The sequence below is a fragment of the Aethalodelphis obliquidens genome, unplaced genomic scaffold, assembly GCF_003676395.1.
Source record: "Aethalodelphis obliquidens isolate GAN/ISIS:26980383/991018 unplaced genomic scaffold, ASM367639v1 scaffold2, whole genome shotgun sequence".
NCBI lineage: Eukaryota > Metazoa > Chordata > Mammalia > Artiodactyla > Delphinidae > Aethalodelphis > Aethalodelphis obliquidens.
Genome location: NW_020837946.1, coordinates 70842423 through 70857047, shown reverse-complemented (window position 1 = coordinate 70857047; position 14625 = coordinate 70842423). Strand labels below are relative to the sequence as shown.

Here is a 14625-nt window from a genome sequence, read left to right as displayed (position 1 = left end):
ACTCTATCTCTAAATAGTATCAAACTTTTGTCTTTGTAGTTTTTTTTTTTTTTGTAGTTTGTTTTTAAATTTTGTTTACAATGTTTTTGGCTATATACCTTAAAATTTTTTATATAGTCGATTTTTTTCCCACCTTCAAAGATGAATGTATTTTGAAATGTGAAATGAGGAATTAAAAAAAAAAAGTTAACCTATTAAATGATAATAATGTAGCATTTGTCCTAATTGCTCCTGTAGTATTTAAAGCAGCTACAGGGTAGAAGAAAATGCCATTAGATTTAGAATAAAAAGACTAAATAGTTATCTATCTAAAATGAGGGTGATAATAATAGTTACTTCACAAGGTTGTTGTAAAAATTACATTAAAAGTATTTTATAAAAAGTATATAATTGTGTGAAGTGTACCATTGTCCCTGGAGCCCAACTAGTCTTGGAAATGTTTCGTTTAATCTTTTATTTGGGGGTGTTGGTTCACACTGTACGAAAATGGCATTTGAGAATCTTCTGGAGCCAGAGAACTAGTATTCCTATCTTTCGGTAAGAGATTTGCATTTTTGTTGGTTAGAATTATTTGCTATGTAGTTCTTACTAGAACTCTAATCTTTTGGAAAGGGGAATACATTTATTTAATTCAATAAACATATTCATGTGCTGGGAGATGAATGAAGCTAAAACAAAGCAGAATGTCAGAGCTGGGTCACACCAGAAAATTTTGACTGGAGGCTGCCTATTTTGGTCAAAGTTCTTCCTCCAACAAATGCTTATATTTGGTTGTTATTTTCTAAGACAGAAATTGAAGGAACTACTCATTGCTGAATAACTTGATTTTGAGTCCCTAGACAACAATAGATTTGCATTTAAAATGCATTCAAATTTAAAATTGTAAAACACAATATAAAAAGTGCTACTTATATTTTTATTAAAACTTTAAATAAAGTTCATAAAGTAAGACTATAATGATATATACTAAAAGGTTAACACCATCTTTTTTGAGTGGGATTAGAAATGATTTCCATTTTCTTCTTTTTGTCTGTATTCTCACTTGGGCTTGTTATTAAAAATTATATTATATACTCATATATGGTTTTTTGTGTGTACATATAGGAAATCTAAGCATTTCATGGTTCAGTTATCTCTTTTGCAAAACTACAATGAATTCCTCACTTCAAGTCTTCAAAAATAAAACAAAACACCAAATCAAACGTGAAATGATGTTAAAAAAAAAAATCCCTCAAAATGTTCGATGGAGAAAATTTTATCTTTGTGCTGTTAAATATTTTTAAATGCATATTACAATTCATTACAAATAGGAAAATGGAGAAAATATGATTTTTCTTGATGTTTCTTAGAGAGCAGCATAAGAGAAACTTCTTTCAAAAATGTAAACCATTCAGGCTTCTTACGTGGTGAAACGAAGTTTTAGTGACTTTCCATCTAACGAAGATAAAGAACGCAAGCTACTTCAAAAAGCACTAGAGAAAAAAAAAAAAAAAAGCACTAGAGACTAGATTAAAACTGAGGTTTTAAAAGTGTGGTGTGCAGACCCACAGAGGTCCCTGACACCTTTTCAGAGAGTTTTTCAGGTCAAACATATTTCATAATAATAAGAGATGTTATTTGTCTTTTTCACTGATGATGCAAAGCAATGGTGAATAAAACTGCTGGTGCCTTAGCACAGATCAAGGCAGTGGCACCAAACTGCCTAGTATTCCTTATAATTTTTTTTTAAATGCTAGTTTCACTTGATTGTCCTTGACGAAGCAGTAAAAGATATTAATTTTATTAAGTCTACACCCTTGGATACGTGTTTTTAAAAAATATTTCTGTGTGACCACATGGGGAATATGCATACAGCATTACTGCTGCACATTGAAATACATGTTTATAGTGGAAAAACACTTGCGGTTGTTTGAACTGAACTGGCCTATTTTATGGAACAATCATTTGATCTGAAAGCCAAACTATCATTCCAACTTAAGTTTTTGGCAGACATATTCTTAAAAATGAAGAAAGTAAGCCTGCTACTTCCAGGAAAACGACTATCAGTATTTGTTGCCAATGCTGAAATCTGAAGTAACTAGAAAATTAGAACTTCAGAAAATTATCATCTGCCACCCATGGCTTAACGGCTTCCCAATACTTCAAGATTTATCTGATGGGATTAATGATGATATTAACAAATATGATTTTTTTAGATATTATATCATGAAATTTGGAAGATCTACATAACTCACTGAAACTTCATTTTCCAAATGATCAAAGCGTTATATTACAAAACCACATGCACACACACACACAACACACACACACACACACACACACACACACACACACACACCAGTAAAAGAGCGATTCAAAGTGCAAAACAGACCAATGGTTTTTAATGTAACAAAATATGAAGTTCATTGATATTTTTTCAGATTCCACATTGAAAATAATTTGCCTCTTGTACAGTTTGAATGTAATATCAAAGAAGAATGTCTACAGTTATTGGAAAAATCTATTAACTGCTTCTCCCTTTTCCAACTATATATCTGTGTGAAGTTTGACTTTCTTCATGGAATTCAACCAAAACAAAGTATTACAACAGATTAAACGGAGAAGCAGGTATGAGAAGCCAGCTGTCTTCTTTTAAATCAGATATTTTAAGAGATTTGTAAAAATGTAAAATAGTGCCACTCATCTTGTTAACTTTTGTTCTGTTTTGGAAAATGTAGTTATTATTCCTAAAGGTGTGTTATTATAGTAATATGCAGTGTATTTTTCATTGTAATTATTAAATAAATTGATAAATAATTATTTTTATATTTTCTTAGTTTTACATTCTAAGACACTGAATATTGATAGATATAAAGCTCTTTTGGACGTCTTAATTTTTAAGAGTGTAAGAGAGTCCTGAGATCTAAAAGTCTGAGGACCATTAGACAAAAATAACTAGAGAAAATAAGTGTTAATGAGAGAAAAAAAATTAAAACTGGTTTTGAATGTCTGTTATGTTCTGAGCCTATTCAGCTCTCATGATTAGCCCAGGAAGTGAATATTATTATCCTCATTTATAAATGAAGAGATGGGAGCTCCAAGGTTATGATTTAAGCCCAGGTCTGGAAAACGCCATGCTCTTTTCTCTTACCTCTCATTGCCTTTGTACTAAAGAACATTTTATTCCATAATTATAAGGTTTGAATTGATCAAAGGATTGACTTCTGTGTTTGGTGTTTGGGTTCTTGGTGTGTAAATGTGTGGCGAGTGGAATCTGGACAGAGAAACTGGGAGAATTAAGGGCGTGATTAGAAAGGAAAACATATAATGTTGCAGCAAAAAAGAACTCATTATTTATAACTTTAGCTAATGGTAAATTTTGCCAACAAGAATAAAAGAAAAACCTCTATGAAATAGGAAGATGCTGACCTTTCAAGAGCTCAAATATGTGATCCTCCTTTGGGTTCCCGTTCACCGAACCCTGGGCAGTGCTCTGGCCTCCCTTTACCCCACTCTGTTGGTGTTGATAGTAGCTACCACCTACTGAGAGCTTCATGGTCAAGCCCAATATCAAATGCTTCCTTTCATTACCTCACCCACTCCTTACAACCCCTCTGTGTGATCGGTATTATTATTCCAAACTAAAGCTCTGAGAAGTGAAGCGGTTTCCCTAAGGTGACATTATGAGTGAGCAGATGAATGGTTACCTGGTAACATGGGTGTATTCAAGGGATCAATGGAACAGAATAGAACGTCCAGAATTAGACACACATACAGTCAATTGCTTTTTAACAAAGGCATCAAGATAATTCAATGGGGAAAGGAAAATCCTGCTTAACAAATAGTGCTGAAACAATTGGATAGTTGCATGTAAACAAAAGATAGACCTAGACATTTTCCTCATTCCAAACAGAAACGCTAATTTGAGATCATAGACCTAAGTGTAAAAGCTTCAACCACAAAGCTTCTAGAAGAAAACAGAGGAGGAATCTTTGAGACATTAGGATAGGCAAAGATGTCTCAGGACAAAAAAATACACTAATCATAAAGCTAAAAATTGATTAACTGGACTTCATCGAAATTAAAAACTTGCTTGACCAAAGACATTGATAGAAAAATAAAAATACAATCCACTGCCTGGGAGGATATATCTGCAAAATATATTTGACAAAGAACTTTTGTCCAAATATACAAAGAACCTATACAATACAATATTAAGAAGAAAATCTAATTTTTAAAAATAGGAAAAATATTTGAAAAGATACTTCACAAAATAAGATATGAGAATGGGAAAAAAATACATGAAAAGATGTTCCACATCATTTGTCATTAGAGAAATGCAAAGTAAAGCTACAATGAGATACACACCTATTAGAATGGTTAAAACTAAAAAGACTGAAATTACCAAGTATTAACAAGGATTTGAAATAAATGCAACCCTCACACATTGCTGATGGAAATGCAGAATGGTACATGCACTTTGGAAAACAATTTGATGGTTTCTTAAAAAAATTAAAACTATACTTATCATACAATTCAGCAATTCTAATTCTAGGTATCTATGCAAGAGAAACAAAAACATACATCCACACAAAGACTTATATGCAAATGATCATAGCAGTATTTTTTCATGATCACCAGAAATTGGGAAACAACCCAAATGTCCATCAATAGATGAATAAATAAAGTGTAGTATAATAAATTCATACAAGGGACTATTAAAACAAAAAGGAACAAACTACTGGTGAACACAAAATCAGGGAAGAATCTCGAAAACATTATGTTGAGCAAAAGAGCTAGGCACAAAAGGTATATACCATTTTTTCCATTCATATGAAATCCAAGAATAGGCAAAACCAATCTAACTGATAGAAATCAGAAAGTGGTTGCCTCTGGGGAAGCAGAACTGACTGTAATGGTGCATAAGGAAACTTTGTGTGGTGATGGAAATGTTCTATGTCATGTTTTAAGTGGTGCTTACATTGGTATATTCAACTGTCAAAACTCATGAAACTGAACATTTCTACTGTGTGTATTTTAGTACCTGTCAATTATACCTCAAGAAGGGGGGTTGGGAACAGATATTATCTCTGATATTTGCAACCAAACACAATTCCTAAGAGTTGCAATCAGTGATGAATTCTTTTCAAGGTCAAAATATTTTTTGGGCTTCCCTGGTGGCGCAGTGGTTGAGAGTCCGCCTGCCGATGCAGGGGACACGGGTTCGTGCCCTGGTCTGGGAAGATCCCACATGCCGCAGAGTGGCTAGGCCCGTGAGCCACGGCCGCTGAGCCTGCGCGTCCGGAGCCTGTGCTCCGCAACGGGAGAGGCCACAACAGTGAGAGGCCTGCGTACCGCAAAAAAAAACAAAAAAAAAAAAAAAATATATATATATATATATGTATATATATATATATATTTTTTCTTTTTGCTGTCAGATTCTAGTTGGGAACCGCATTGAAATGTCTTAAAACGATACTATAAAAACTGTCTTCTATAGAGATTGATTCCTTGGGTGTATACTAGTGTTCAAAGTCAGTGTACGTTTGGAAAGCCATTTCACGTGTATACTATATTTATAGGAGTAAAGGGCTTGGCTTTGGACAAGCCCAGATCTTGGTACAGATCACTGATTAGTTAGGTGGCCTCAGGCAAATTACTAACCTCTCAGAGCCTCTGTTACTTCCTCTGAGTGTAGGGATGATGAAGCCTGCTTTGACCTGAAGCTATTATGAAGATTGAATGAGGTCATCTATGTAAAATCTTTAGCATAGGGTCTGGCACAGAGCAAATGGAAGCTCTTTTTCAATAGAAGGATATCAAATAATTTTATTTTGACCATGTCATTGATATGTACAGGTAAGTCATCTCAAAGCAACTTGCCCTTGATCATCACCTGGATAATACATGGTTTTAGTAGCCGATCAGAGCATATTATAATGGAGTCATTGCTTAATTTCCTAATGAATTTGACAACAGTGAAGGCTACAAAGGGCTTTTCCAAGTGATAAGAGAAATTCACATCTCCCGAAGTATATCAGAGGTAGCTACAAAAGCTGTTATTTTGGCTGCAATCATTGGAGTGGAGACATATACTCTGAGAAAGTGTGGGTTACTGTCAAATAGCCTCAGAGAGTGGTGGTCATTGAGGATAGAAGGCCTCTGAGGGGCTGGGGAAGGGCTCAGCCCAGTGGAACCTGCAGTGAAAGACTTGGTCCGCTTGTCTGCAGAGCACAAAGCCAAATTTGTCACAGACTGACCTCCGCAGTGAGACAGATGCTGCAGATGCTGTGAGGACCCAAGCTAGAACCAGGTATTAAGTTGACTTCCCCTTGGCTCTGAAAACCTAGGCAACTGAGAGCTGCAGAGATCCAACCGGATGGGAGGGAACTGCCAGGCACTTAGCAAGCTCCTACAGCTCAGAGCAGGGCCAGCTCTACAGGAAATCAGTGTTCAAAGATGGCAGAAAATCATTTACTTACCTGCAAGGGTTGGCGATTTCTTCTGGTGTTGTTTTCATAAAAGGGGAGATGGGTTTTTCTACAAAAGAGCCGAAGCCCAGTCTAAAGTTGCTGGTTAATTTAGACATCTCCTTGGAAAGCAGGGAGCCTAGCTCTTTGATTGTGTTGAGGTCATCATCCATGGAGGCCGAGAGGTCCATGAGGTAATACAAGTCCACCGGGTAATCCTCGGTCTGGCGAACTTGAACTTGCAGAGTCTGTTCACTGCCTGCGACACCCCCGCAAGAAAAGCAAATCATAAAAACACATGGAGACTTCTTTGTGACTAGGCAATCCCTGGCTGTTTCATTTCAATAAGAACTTACTGAAGATACTTACAAATTCATACACTGTGTGGTAAAGTTTATAAATGAACACACCCATGAAAATCTTTCAGCAGTGAATTTAGAGTAACTGAAGGAGGTGAAAGTTAGGATATTTTATATCTCCTTGGGAGAACTAGCATCCATTTAGATGGAAGATAAGCTGAATTTTTTTTTTGTGTGTGTGGGTTTAGAAAAGAAGAAAATAAAGAGGAGTTTAAAGCTACATTACAACCCTTGAAGAAATGTGAGGTAAGCCTTAGCAACATTTGAGTAATTCAGATGGTTACTATTAGATAAGGCTCTTTTTGGTAACACATTTGGAGTGCAAAGTGACCAATGTGAATAAAGAAAAGTGTTAGCCTAGCAACTCTCTATTTCCTTAAGAATGGGAAATCTGAGTCATCACAAACAATGATATGTAATATGGTACAAGGTGTATTAATGGAATAACAGTATTACGACATGTGATGTTAGATTTATTTACATGAGCCAGTGAGTGTATAAATCATAACATACCTGGTCTCAGTTTAAGAGCCAAGTTTTGAGGGGCAATCTGAACGATGCTGGAACTATTTTTCTGTCTGCCTACACTGAGAGGCTTATTTATAAGTATTTCTACTTGGGAGACAGGGTTTTCGATGAAGGTTAGTTGACATCCTTTAGCTAAAAGATTTGCTGGAGTATCACACCTTTCTCCAACTCCAGATAGATGGGTAAAATTCTAAAAAAAAAAAAAAACAATAAAGAGAAAAAGATGACAATAAAGACAAAAAAAGAAGACATTTCTTATGTTTACTTTTTGCTTGCTTTCTAGTTAGGCATCTTGTCATAGTATACCATATCCCCACATGCCTGACATTGATTGTAGGTCTTAAGTTATAGCAGAATAACCAGAGAATTCTGCCAGTAAAATTGGAATTTCCTTTAATTATATTCAGGAGAATTCACTTAACAGCTTTCTTTTTTCTTTTTTCCTTTTCTTTTCTTTTCTTTCTTTCTTTTTTTTTTAATGCTCACTCCTTTACAACGTCTCCTGTGCTGTGACCAGATCCTTGAAATAGCTGGGTCATAGAGTTGACATCATCATGTGAATTATCTGTTCAGGATAACCTGTAGGTTTGTGGAATCCTGGGACTGTCCAGACTCTCAGTGTGTCTATTACCAAATCCAGTGACAAAGAGCTTTTTCTGTGGCTTCCTAAAGGGCAAAGATTGTGACATCTCCCTATCTACTCTCTGTCCCAGTTTAATTTATGGATATATTTACCCTTCTATTACAGTATTACTTCACTAAAGTTGACCTCTTGGGGACTTTAAACTCAAGGTCTTAAAGTGTTCCAGTTTAAGATCTTTTAGAAATTTCTCCAACATTTGGATGTGGGGAAGGGAAGGGAAAGAGAAATTGTGTAAAAGACTGCTTTTCTGTGTAGGACTCGGGAGTTTCCCAGTTCCCCTCTGATCCACCTGGGTATCTGGAGGCAGTGAGGTGAAGTGTTTTCAGGCAGAAATGTGGCCATCCAACCCTGGAACACCCAGAACAGAGAGATGCAGTTGAGAGATAAACACCTATCTCACCTAATAGCCACGGCTGCTCTAGAGTAGCTGAGGCTCTGGGCAAGGTTGATCTTGGGGCCCGTTGATTCTCATACTTGGAGAGAAGCAAACCAAGCTCATATTGTTTTTCCTCATTCAGAATTCTAAGCCACTCTTCCTGTTTCACCAGCTAAGAAAGTTACATTTCTTTGGAAATTGATTTTTTGAGAATATAATGTGTTATCTATCATCAAGGCATGTGTATATTTGAGGCCTTAGAGAGAGGTAGCAAATTCTGTAACTTCCCATGATGCATCCAAAGCAAACCATGGCTTGACAAGACCTCAGAATCCTTCTTAACACAGTGTCACTGCTACCCCCTATAATCACTCTGTCTGCCAAAAGGTCATAGGCAGTGTTAACCCTGGAACCTATTTTCTATCTGCTCTAAGCAGAAGCCTAATTTACTTTTTGCTCCAGCTGTCTCTACTGATATCACTACTTCTAACTTCTACTATTTGTTATACCAGTGTGACCTCTCAGAATAATCTGGCCTTCAAATTTGATGAAAATTTGACTACGGAGTATTATCCACAAGCAAAGCTATCCACAGTAACTTAAAAGCCTCTCTTCAATAAGTGCTAAAGGAGCACGTAAGTGAAAATTCTAGAGATGGGCATTTTGTTAGACTGATTTGTTGTTTTATGTCTCTATCATGAAACTAACATTGACTTCTTCAGAGAGTCAATGTCAAAAAATGTGGGGTTTTCGCTCTTTGTATATTCCCAAACCTTCTTTTGATACGTGAGCTCCAAATGGCATAACTGTCTGCCCTTCTGCTTGAGCCCCCTCAGCAGAGGCGATAGCGGGGGAGTGAGCTGTGTCTGTACTCCGGTCTGCGAGCGCCTCCACGGACACATGTAACCGAAATGTGGGTTTTAACAGTGACAGCCTGGACCTGAGTTAGGCGACCAGGTTTGTTCCCCTTGAACATGCTACTCAATTCTTGCTGAACTTGGCATTCGTATGGTTGGATTTGTGTTTAGATTCTCTTTATGAGATTCAGCAGAGAACTGCTTTCATTCCAGAAAGAGCTAAGGCAGCTCCTTCTTACCAGGAATCATTTACAGTTTGCCTAGTCGTGTCACAGGAGACACTGATTCTGGATGGCTTGTTATACATTCCCCAATCCCCTTCTGCTACCTTCACGTAGTTTTCAGTTTGATCAGATAAGGAATGTCTGTTTCGGGTTTTGTCATCAGTGCGGTACTGAGTCACCAAGCTCGCATAGTTTTTAAAAGAACTGGATAATGTCTGAACAGTAAAGTTTACCCCAAGCCTAGAACACTTCCCTCAGATCCTAGTAATGATTCAGAAGGGATGCTGGTCCACAGATGGAATACAACTATGATATTGAAATCAAATGTATGTTTGAAAATTATCAACTTCATGATCTCTGGTTACCCAGAGCCTCAGCATTTTACATGTAAGCAATTAGAAATGGCTTTAACATCAGAGGAGGCATCAGGTTAAATAAAGAATCTTGAGTTACGTATATTTCAGAACACTTTGACATTCACTCTGTCCTCAAATTGCTTTTGAATGTAATCACACGAAGGACACTTGGAATCACAAACGCTTACATTTTCCTTTCCTGATCTGTTTTACTTCTATAACCCTAGAGAAAGCAGGAAGCTATCAGAACACTCAAGGATGGAATTACCGTAAATGTAAGTGCACTTTTTACACACAGGCTGAGGTCATTTGTTTTACCTCCTGAGAACACCAGGCACACTGAGGTCCGATGAGTAAGCAGTCCTCACAGGTCTCTGCATCCCCCATGGAACAGCCACCTGTTTTTAAACCCAGCAAAACACAAGGGATTCAGCACACTCTCTGCCACTCCATTCACGAGATCTACGGCTCTTAAGGTACTTGAACAAAACAATACCAAAGTTCATTTCTTAGTCTTCAAAGATCAGTCCTCAAGACGAGAGCAATCCATAGTAAACTTCATATTTTACATCTATCACGTTGAAAGCAGGCATGTCTTAGTAGCCAAAAATAATCACGCTCTTTTTTCTTAAAATATGAAAATATCTTAACGTTCACAAATACAGGATCATCATATTTATCGTCCTCATTCAGTATCATCCCCCTTTAACTTTTTAAAAATTATTCGTACCCATTAAAGAACGCTTCTCTCTTAAATGTACTGTATTTTTATTTAAAAATTAAGTCCCTTTTCTCTCTCAAGGTTATCACTCTCAAGTGGAAGGCCCTGTTGTATAATAAGGTAGCTAGAAAAGTTACCAAAATGGTTGTCACAAGAGTATTAAGAAGTCCTCTTGTGCAGTAGTGCTGTTTAATTCTCTCATTAAGGTGCCCATGCAACCTTTGTATTTATTTATCTTAAGCCTGGAGCGTTCGCTGTGGGAACAGCCTCGCGGCTGCCTGTAATTTGTTAAAGTGTTCGTTCAATGGCAAAAGAGCAATTGAACAGATCAAATAAAAAATGACTTCTAATCTAGTTTCTGAATCACACGGCAGGTTTGTCAAGCACACTACGAAAGCAATATATTGGAGAGCTAAAGTCTTACCTTGTACGTGATCATTCCTTCCTAGAAATAGAAAGAACAGGCAAAGCAGTTCAATCCCCATCCGTTTCAGTTCTCGCTGTGCAGACAGATTAAAAAATGAATTACCTTCAACATTACAAGACTAAAGCTGAACATCGTTAAAAGTCTTTCTTTCTTGAAGTGTAAAATTGTAAATACTACTTACACTGCTTTGAAAAGCAACTTGAGATGTAAATAAAAAAGTTTTCATTAAGACTGAAATGAAAACAGAAGCTACCTGGACAGGTAAAGAAGAAAAGCTGTGCTTAAGAGCAACTTCAGCATGATTTACTTCCTTGTTCTCCTTATAAGGAAGGCAGGTGTACAATCACCAAGAAGGTGGGGAAAATTCATTCAGTAGAAATTTTTGTGTAAATTCTATTAGTCTCTCTGCATCCTAGAGAAAGTTGACACCTTTAGTAAAATATTGATCGATGAAATGTCAAAAGAGCAATTGAAATATGATCTAAAGTTGTTTCTAAAATAATTATAATTTAATGTAAACAATAAAGATGATAAATAAAACACAAATATGTAAGTTATGTATAAGGAGGGTTTAAAAAATGAGCTAAAGGAAAATACCTGAGATTTTTATGTTCCATTGTTAAATCCTTTCAGAGAATTGAGATGAACTCTGAAAAATAAAAATCATTATTTTATAATTTAGAAGGCAGTCTAGGGAAAGCAAAATACTGTGTTCCCTTGTTTTTTAAGTTGGATGAAAGATATTTTTCCATAAGTATAAAATTCCTATTTAAATGCATTATTAGAAAAAATATAATATTTCAAAATTAGTCTCAGACAATAACAATGGAAACAGAAACAATGGTGTCCAAGATACTGAATCCCTCTCCTCCACATAGCGACCAAGTTCTCTTTCTCATGTACGGTCCCTGCTCCCAGCTCACTACTTGGCACATAGAAGATATTTATTTGTTGAACAGAAAAGTGACACTTTAAAATACAACAATCTATGGCTAATTTCAGGAGTTTGATTATGAATTTTTCCTAATATATTCCAGACAGTGTTTGGGGTTTGCAGATACTGCAAACAAATATTTATTTCGTTGCTCTCCAAACTGCTTGACCTTAGACAGGCTTCTTTGTGGCTTGCTTATGTCCTGGGAGATTATCTTTTAAAGGTATATTTCTAGGCAAGCATGTGAAACTTGTGAAGAGAGAAAACTAATTATAGTCTGCTCAGGTTCTTCTCAGAAAGCTATGTTCAATTTTGAACTCCATCATACACAGGAATCTGCAAGAACATGGCAAGAATCCTTCAGAGAGAAACCAGAATTATTAAAGACTTGAGAAGATACCTTTTGGGAGAAAAATATGTTATATGAAATCAGTTGATTTAGGTTGAAGAAGAAAGATTAAGGCACAGATATCTGTGTCCCTCATATTACCTCTGGTTAATACTGGTATCCTGTATTAGCTGTCATTCATGTATTCATTCATTCATCCATTATTCAATAAATATTTATTGAGCGTCTACTTTGTGTTAAGTATTCTTCTAGAAGCAGAGGATATGTCAGTGAACAAAGCCAAGCTCTTGGCCTGTGAAGTATATATTCTAGGCTGGGGAACAGACAGATTCTTAAAATCAGGCTGTCCTAAGGGCTATGAAAAATGATAAACCTGGGTTCAAGAGGAAAGAGGGGGCCTTCCCTGGTGGCGCAGTGGTTGAGAGTCCGCCTGCCAATGCAGGGGACACGGGTTCGTGCCCTGGTCTGGGAAGATCCCACATGCCGCGGAGCGGCTGGGCCCGTGAGCCGTGGCCGATGGGCCTGCGCGTCCGGAGCCTGTGCTCCGCAGCGGAAGAGGCCACAGCACTGAGAGGCCCGCATACCGCAAAAAAAAAAAAAAAGAGGAAAGAGGGGTAGGAAGGGTGTGTTGTTTTACTAGCCTACGTACAGACTTCCACCCCAGCCCTAAAATCCTAGTTGTGCTGCTTTGTTTCCTATCTGTCCTCAGTCACAGCCCCTGTGATGCGCACTCCCTCCCCTACCTCCAAGGCTGAGCACACGCCATTTGTGCTGTCTGGAGGCGTGTGCTTCTTCCTCATTCTTCTCACTTGGCTGACTCAGCTCTTGTCCAGGTCTCAGTACAGACATCAACGCCCTTAGGGAGACCTTTTTGGTCTCGCCAGGCTTCCCTTCCTGTGGACTTTCCCCAGGATGGCCCTTTCCAATTTGCTTGTAGTTGCCAAGATCCTTGCCTCTCCCCCCCAGTAGACTGTGAAGTTCTTTAAGGCACTGATTTATTCAACAAGTATTTATTGAATTCTTTACTATGTCTCAGGCAGGGACAGTGTCTCAGTTATCTTTCTATTCCCAGCAAGTCGCATAATGCCAGACTTTGTAAGTGGTCAATTAATATTCATCAGCTAAATGGATACATTTTTTGTCTTGGCTGTCTAGTATTTTACCTGTGCCAAAGCAGCAACTCCATGAATATTGAGTAAACAGATGTGTAAATGAATAAATGGTTTTAGAAGACACGCAGTGAGTGCAGATAGGAGAGAGGAAAGACGTCCCCTGCTTGCGTTGTGAGGAAGCTGAGTAAAGACTTAAAATGCAGGGTGGAGGACAGGGGCAGAACTGAAGAGAACATACAGTCGAACAACGCTACAAGAAAACCTCCATCCACTCTGCTTTTATCTTGGCACCACCGTGGAGAATCCATGGCAGGTTATTCGGCGCAGGGGAAGTATTCTGGCTTCCTGAATACTTCCTGTGGTGTTGGTGCCCTCTCCTGGAAAGTACCCATCCATGCCCCTGGGGGTGCAGGGAGCCCTACTTGTTCCATAAACTGGCCAGCGCTGCATAAACCCGCCCGAAGGAAAACGCTGTCCCCTTAGCCAAGCCAACCAGATTAATTACCTCTGTTTCTGTATATATACGGAATTTAAACTGGGAAATACAGACTAAAACTGGGCTTCAATAATGGGAGCTGAAGCTGGCAGAGAGAGGACCTCAGGTGGAAGGAAAAGTGAGACCTCTGGAGTGAGTCCATGCTAGGAAGAATCGGCAGCTGCGAGGAGACAGAAGCCCGAGGCAGAGGAAATCTATAATGAGTAGACAAGGGGGTGGGTTGAGCGTATCACTAGTCAAAGCAGCCGAGAAGGGCCCCTGAGTCACATGAATGGAAAACACTAGAGTTAGACCCACAGACTTACTTTGCCGAGGGGAAGGAACACGGCCCAGGCCGACAGCTGCCATGATTCCAAATGCCCTTCCAGATTGGATCTTTCTGAGGCCCGGCCCTTCCTGGGTTTCCCCAGGATCTTGTCTCTTGGAACAATGTGTATTCTTAGAACAAATTCCCATTGCTTATGGGTTGTTGAGGGTGTCTCTGTATTTCTTAAAATCGAGAGATCCTAAGTCACACCATTTAGATTTTCAGACAGGCTGCTTGGGCCCATAGGATAGAATCCTACCATCCCAAATGCTCAGAGCCCCAGCCGGGGACTCTGACTCCATCTGGGGGCCAAGACGTCTGAGCTGAGGCGTGGGTGGAATAGCAGAGCACCACACAGCCCAGGGAAGCCACGTTGCCTGCACTCCTCTCTTCAGCTGCCTTCTGCTTCTGAGATTGTCTTCAGTGGAACCCTGACCTCAGGAACCCATCTGACTCACTGTATTTGGCTTGGGTCTCTCCCGGACCC

General features: G+C 38.4%; 1 protein-coding gene across 2 annotated transcripts in view; it reads right to left on the bottom strand.

The window, feature by feature from the left end:
* The window catches only part of ITGB6 (integrin subunit beta 6), a 70145-nt gene extending 58900 nt beyond the window's left edge, over positions 1-11245 (bottom strand). The window contains exons 1-5 of one of the 2 annotated variants that reach the window (XM_027130263.1): positions 11122-11245; positions 10938-11013; positions 10111-10190; positions 7322-7526; positions 6462-6708 (exon numbers count right to left, since the gene is read on the bottom strand). In XM_027130263.1, coding sequence (XP_026986064.1) covers positions 6462-6708; positions 7322-7526; positions 10111-10190; positions 10938-11013; positions 11122-11166 — 653 coding nt within the window. In that variant the 5' untranslated portion in view covers positions 11167-11245. Of the gene's footprint in view, positions 1-6461; positions 6709-7321; positions 7527-10110; positions 10191-10937; positions 11014-11121 lie in introns of those variants that run through there. The other variant, XM_027130271.1, reaches the window with a different exon arrangement.
* Between the last annotated feature and the right edge of the window lie 3380 nt (positions 11246-14625).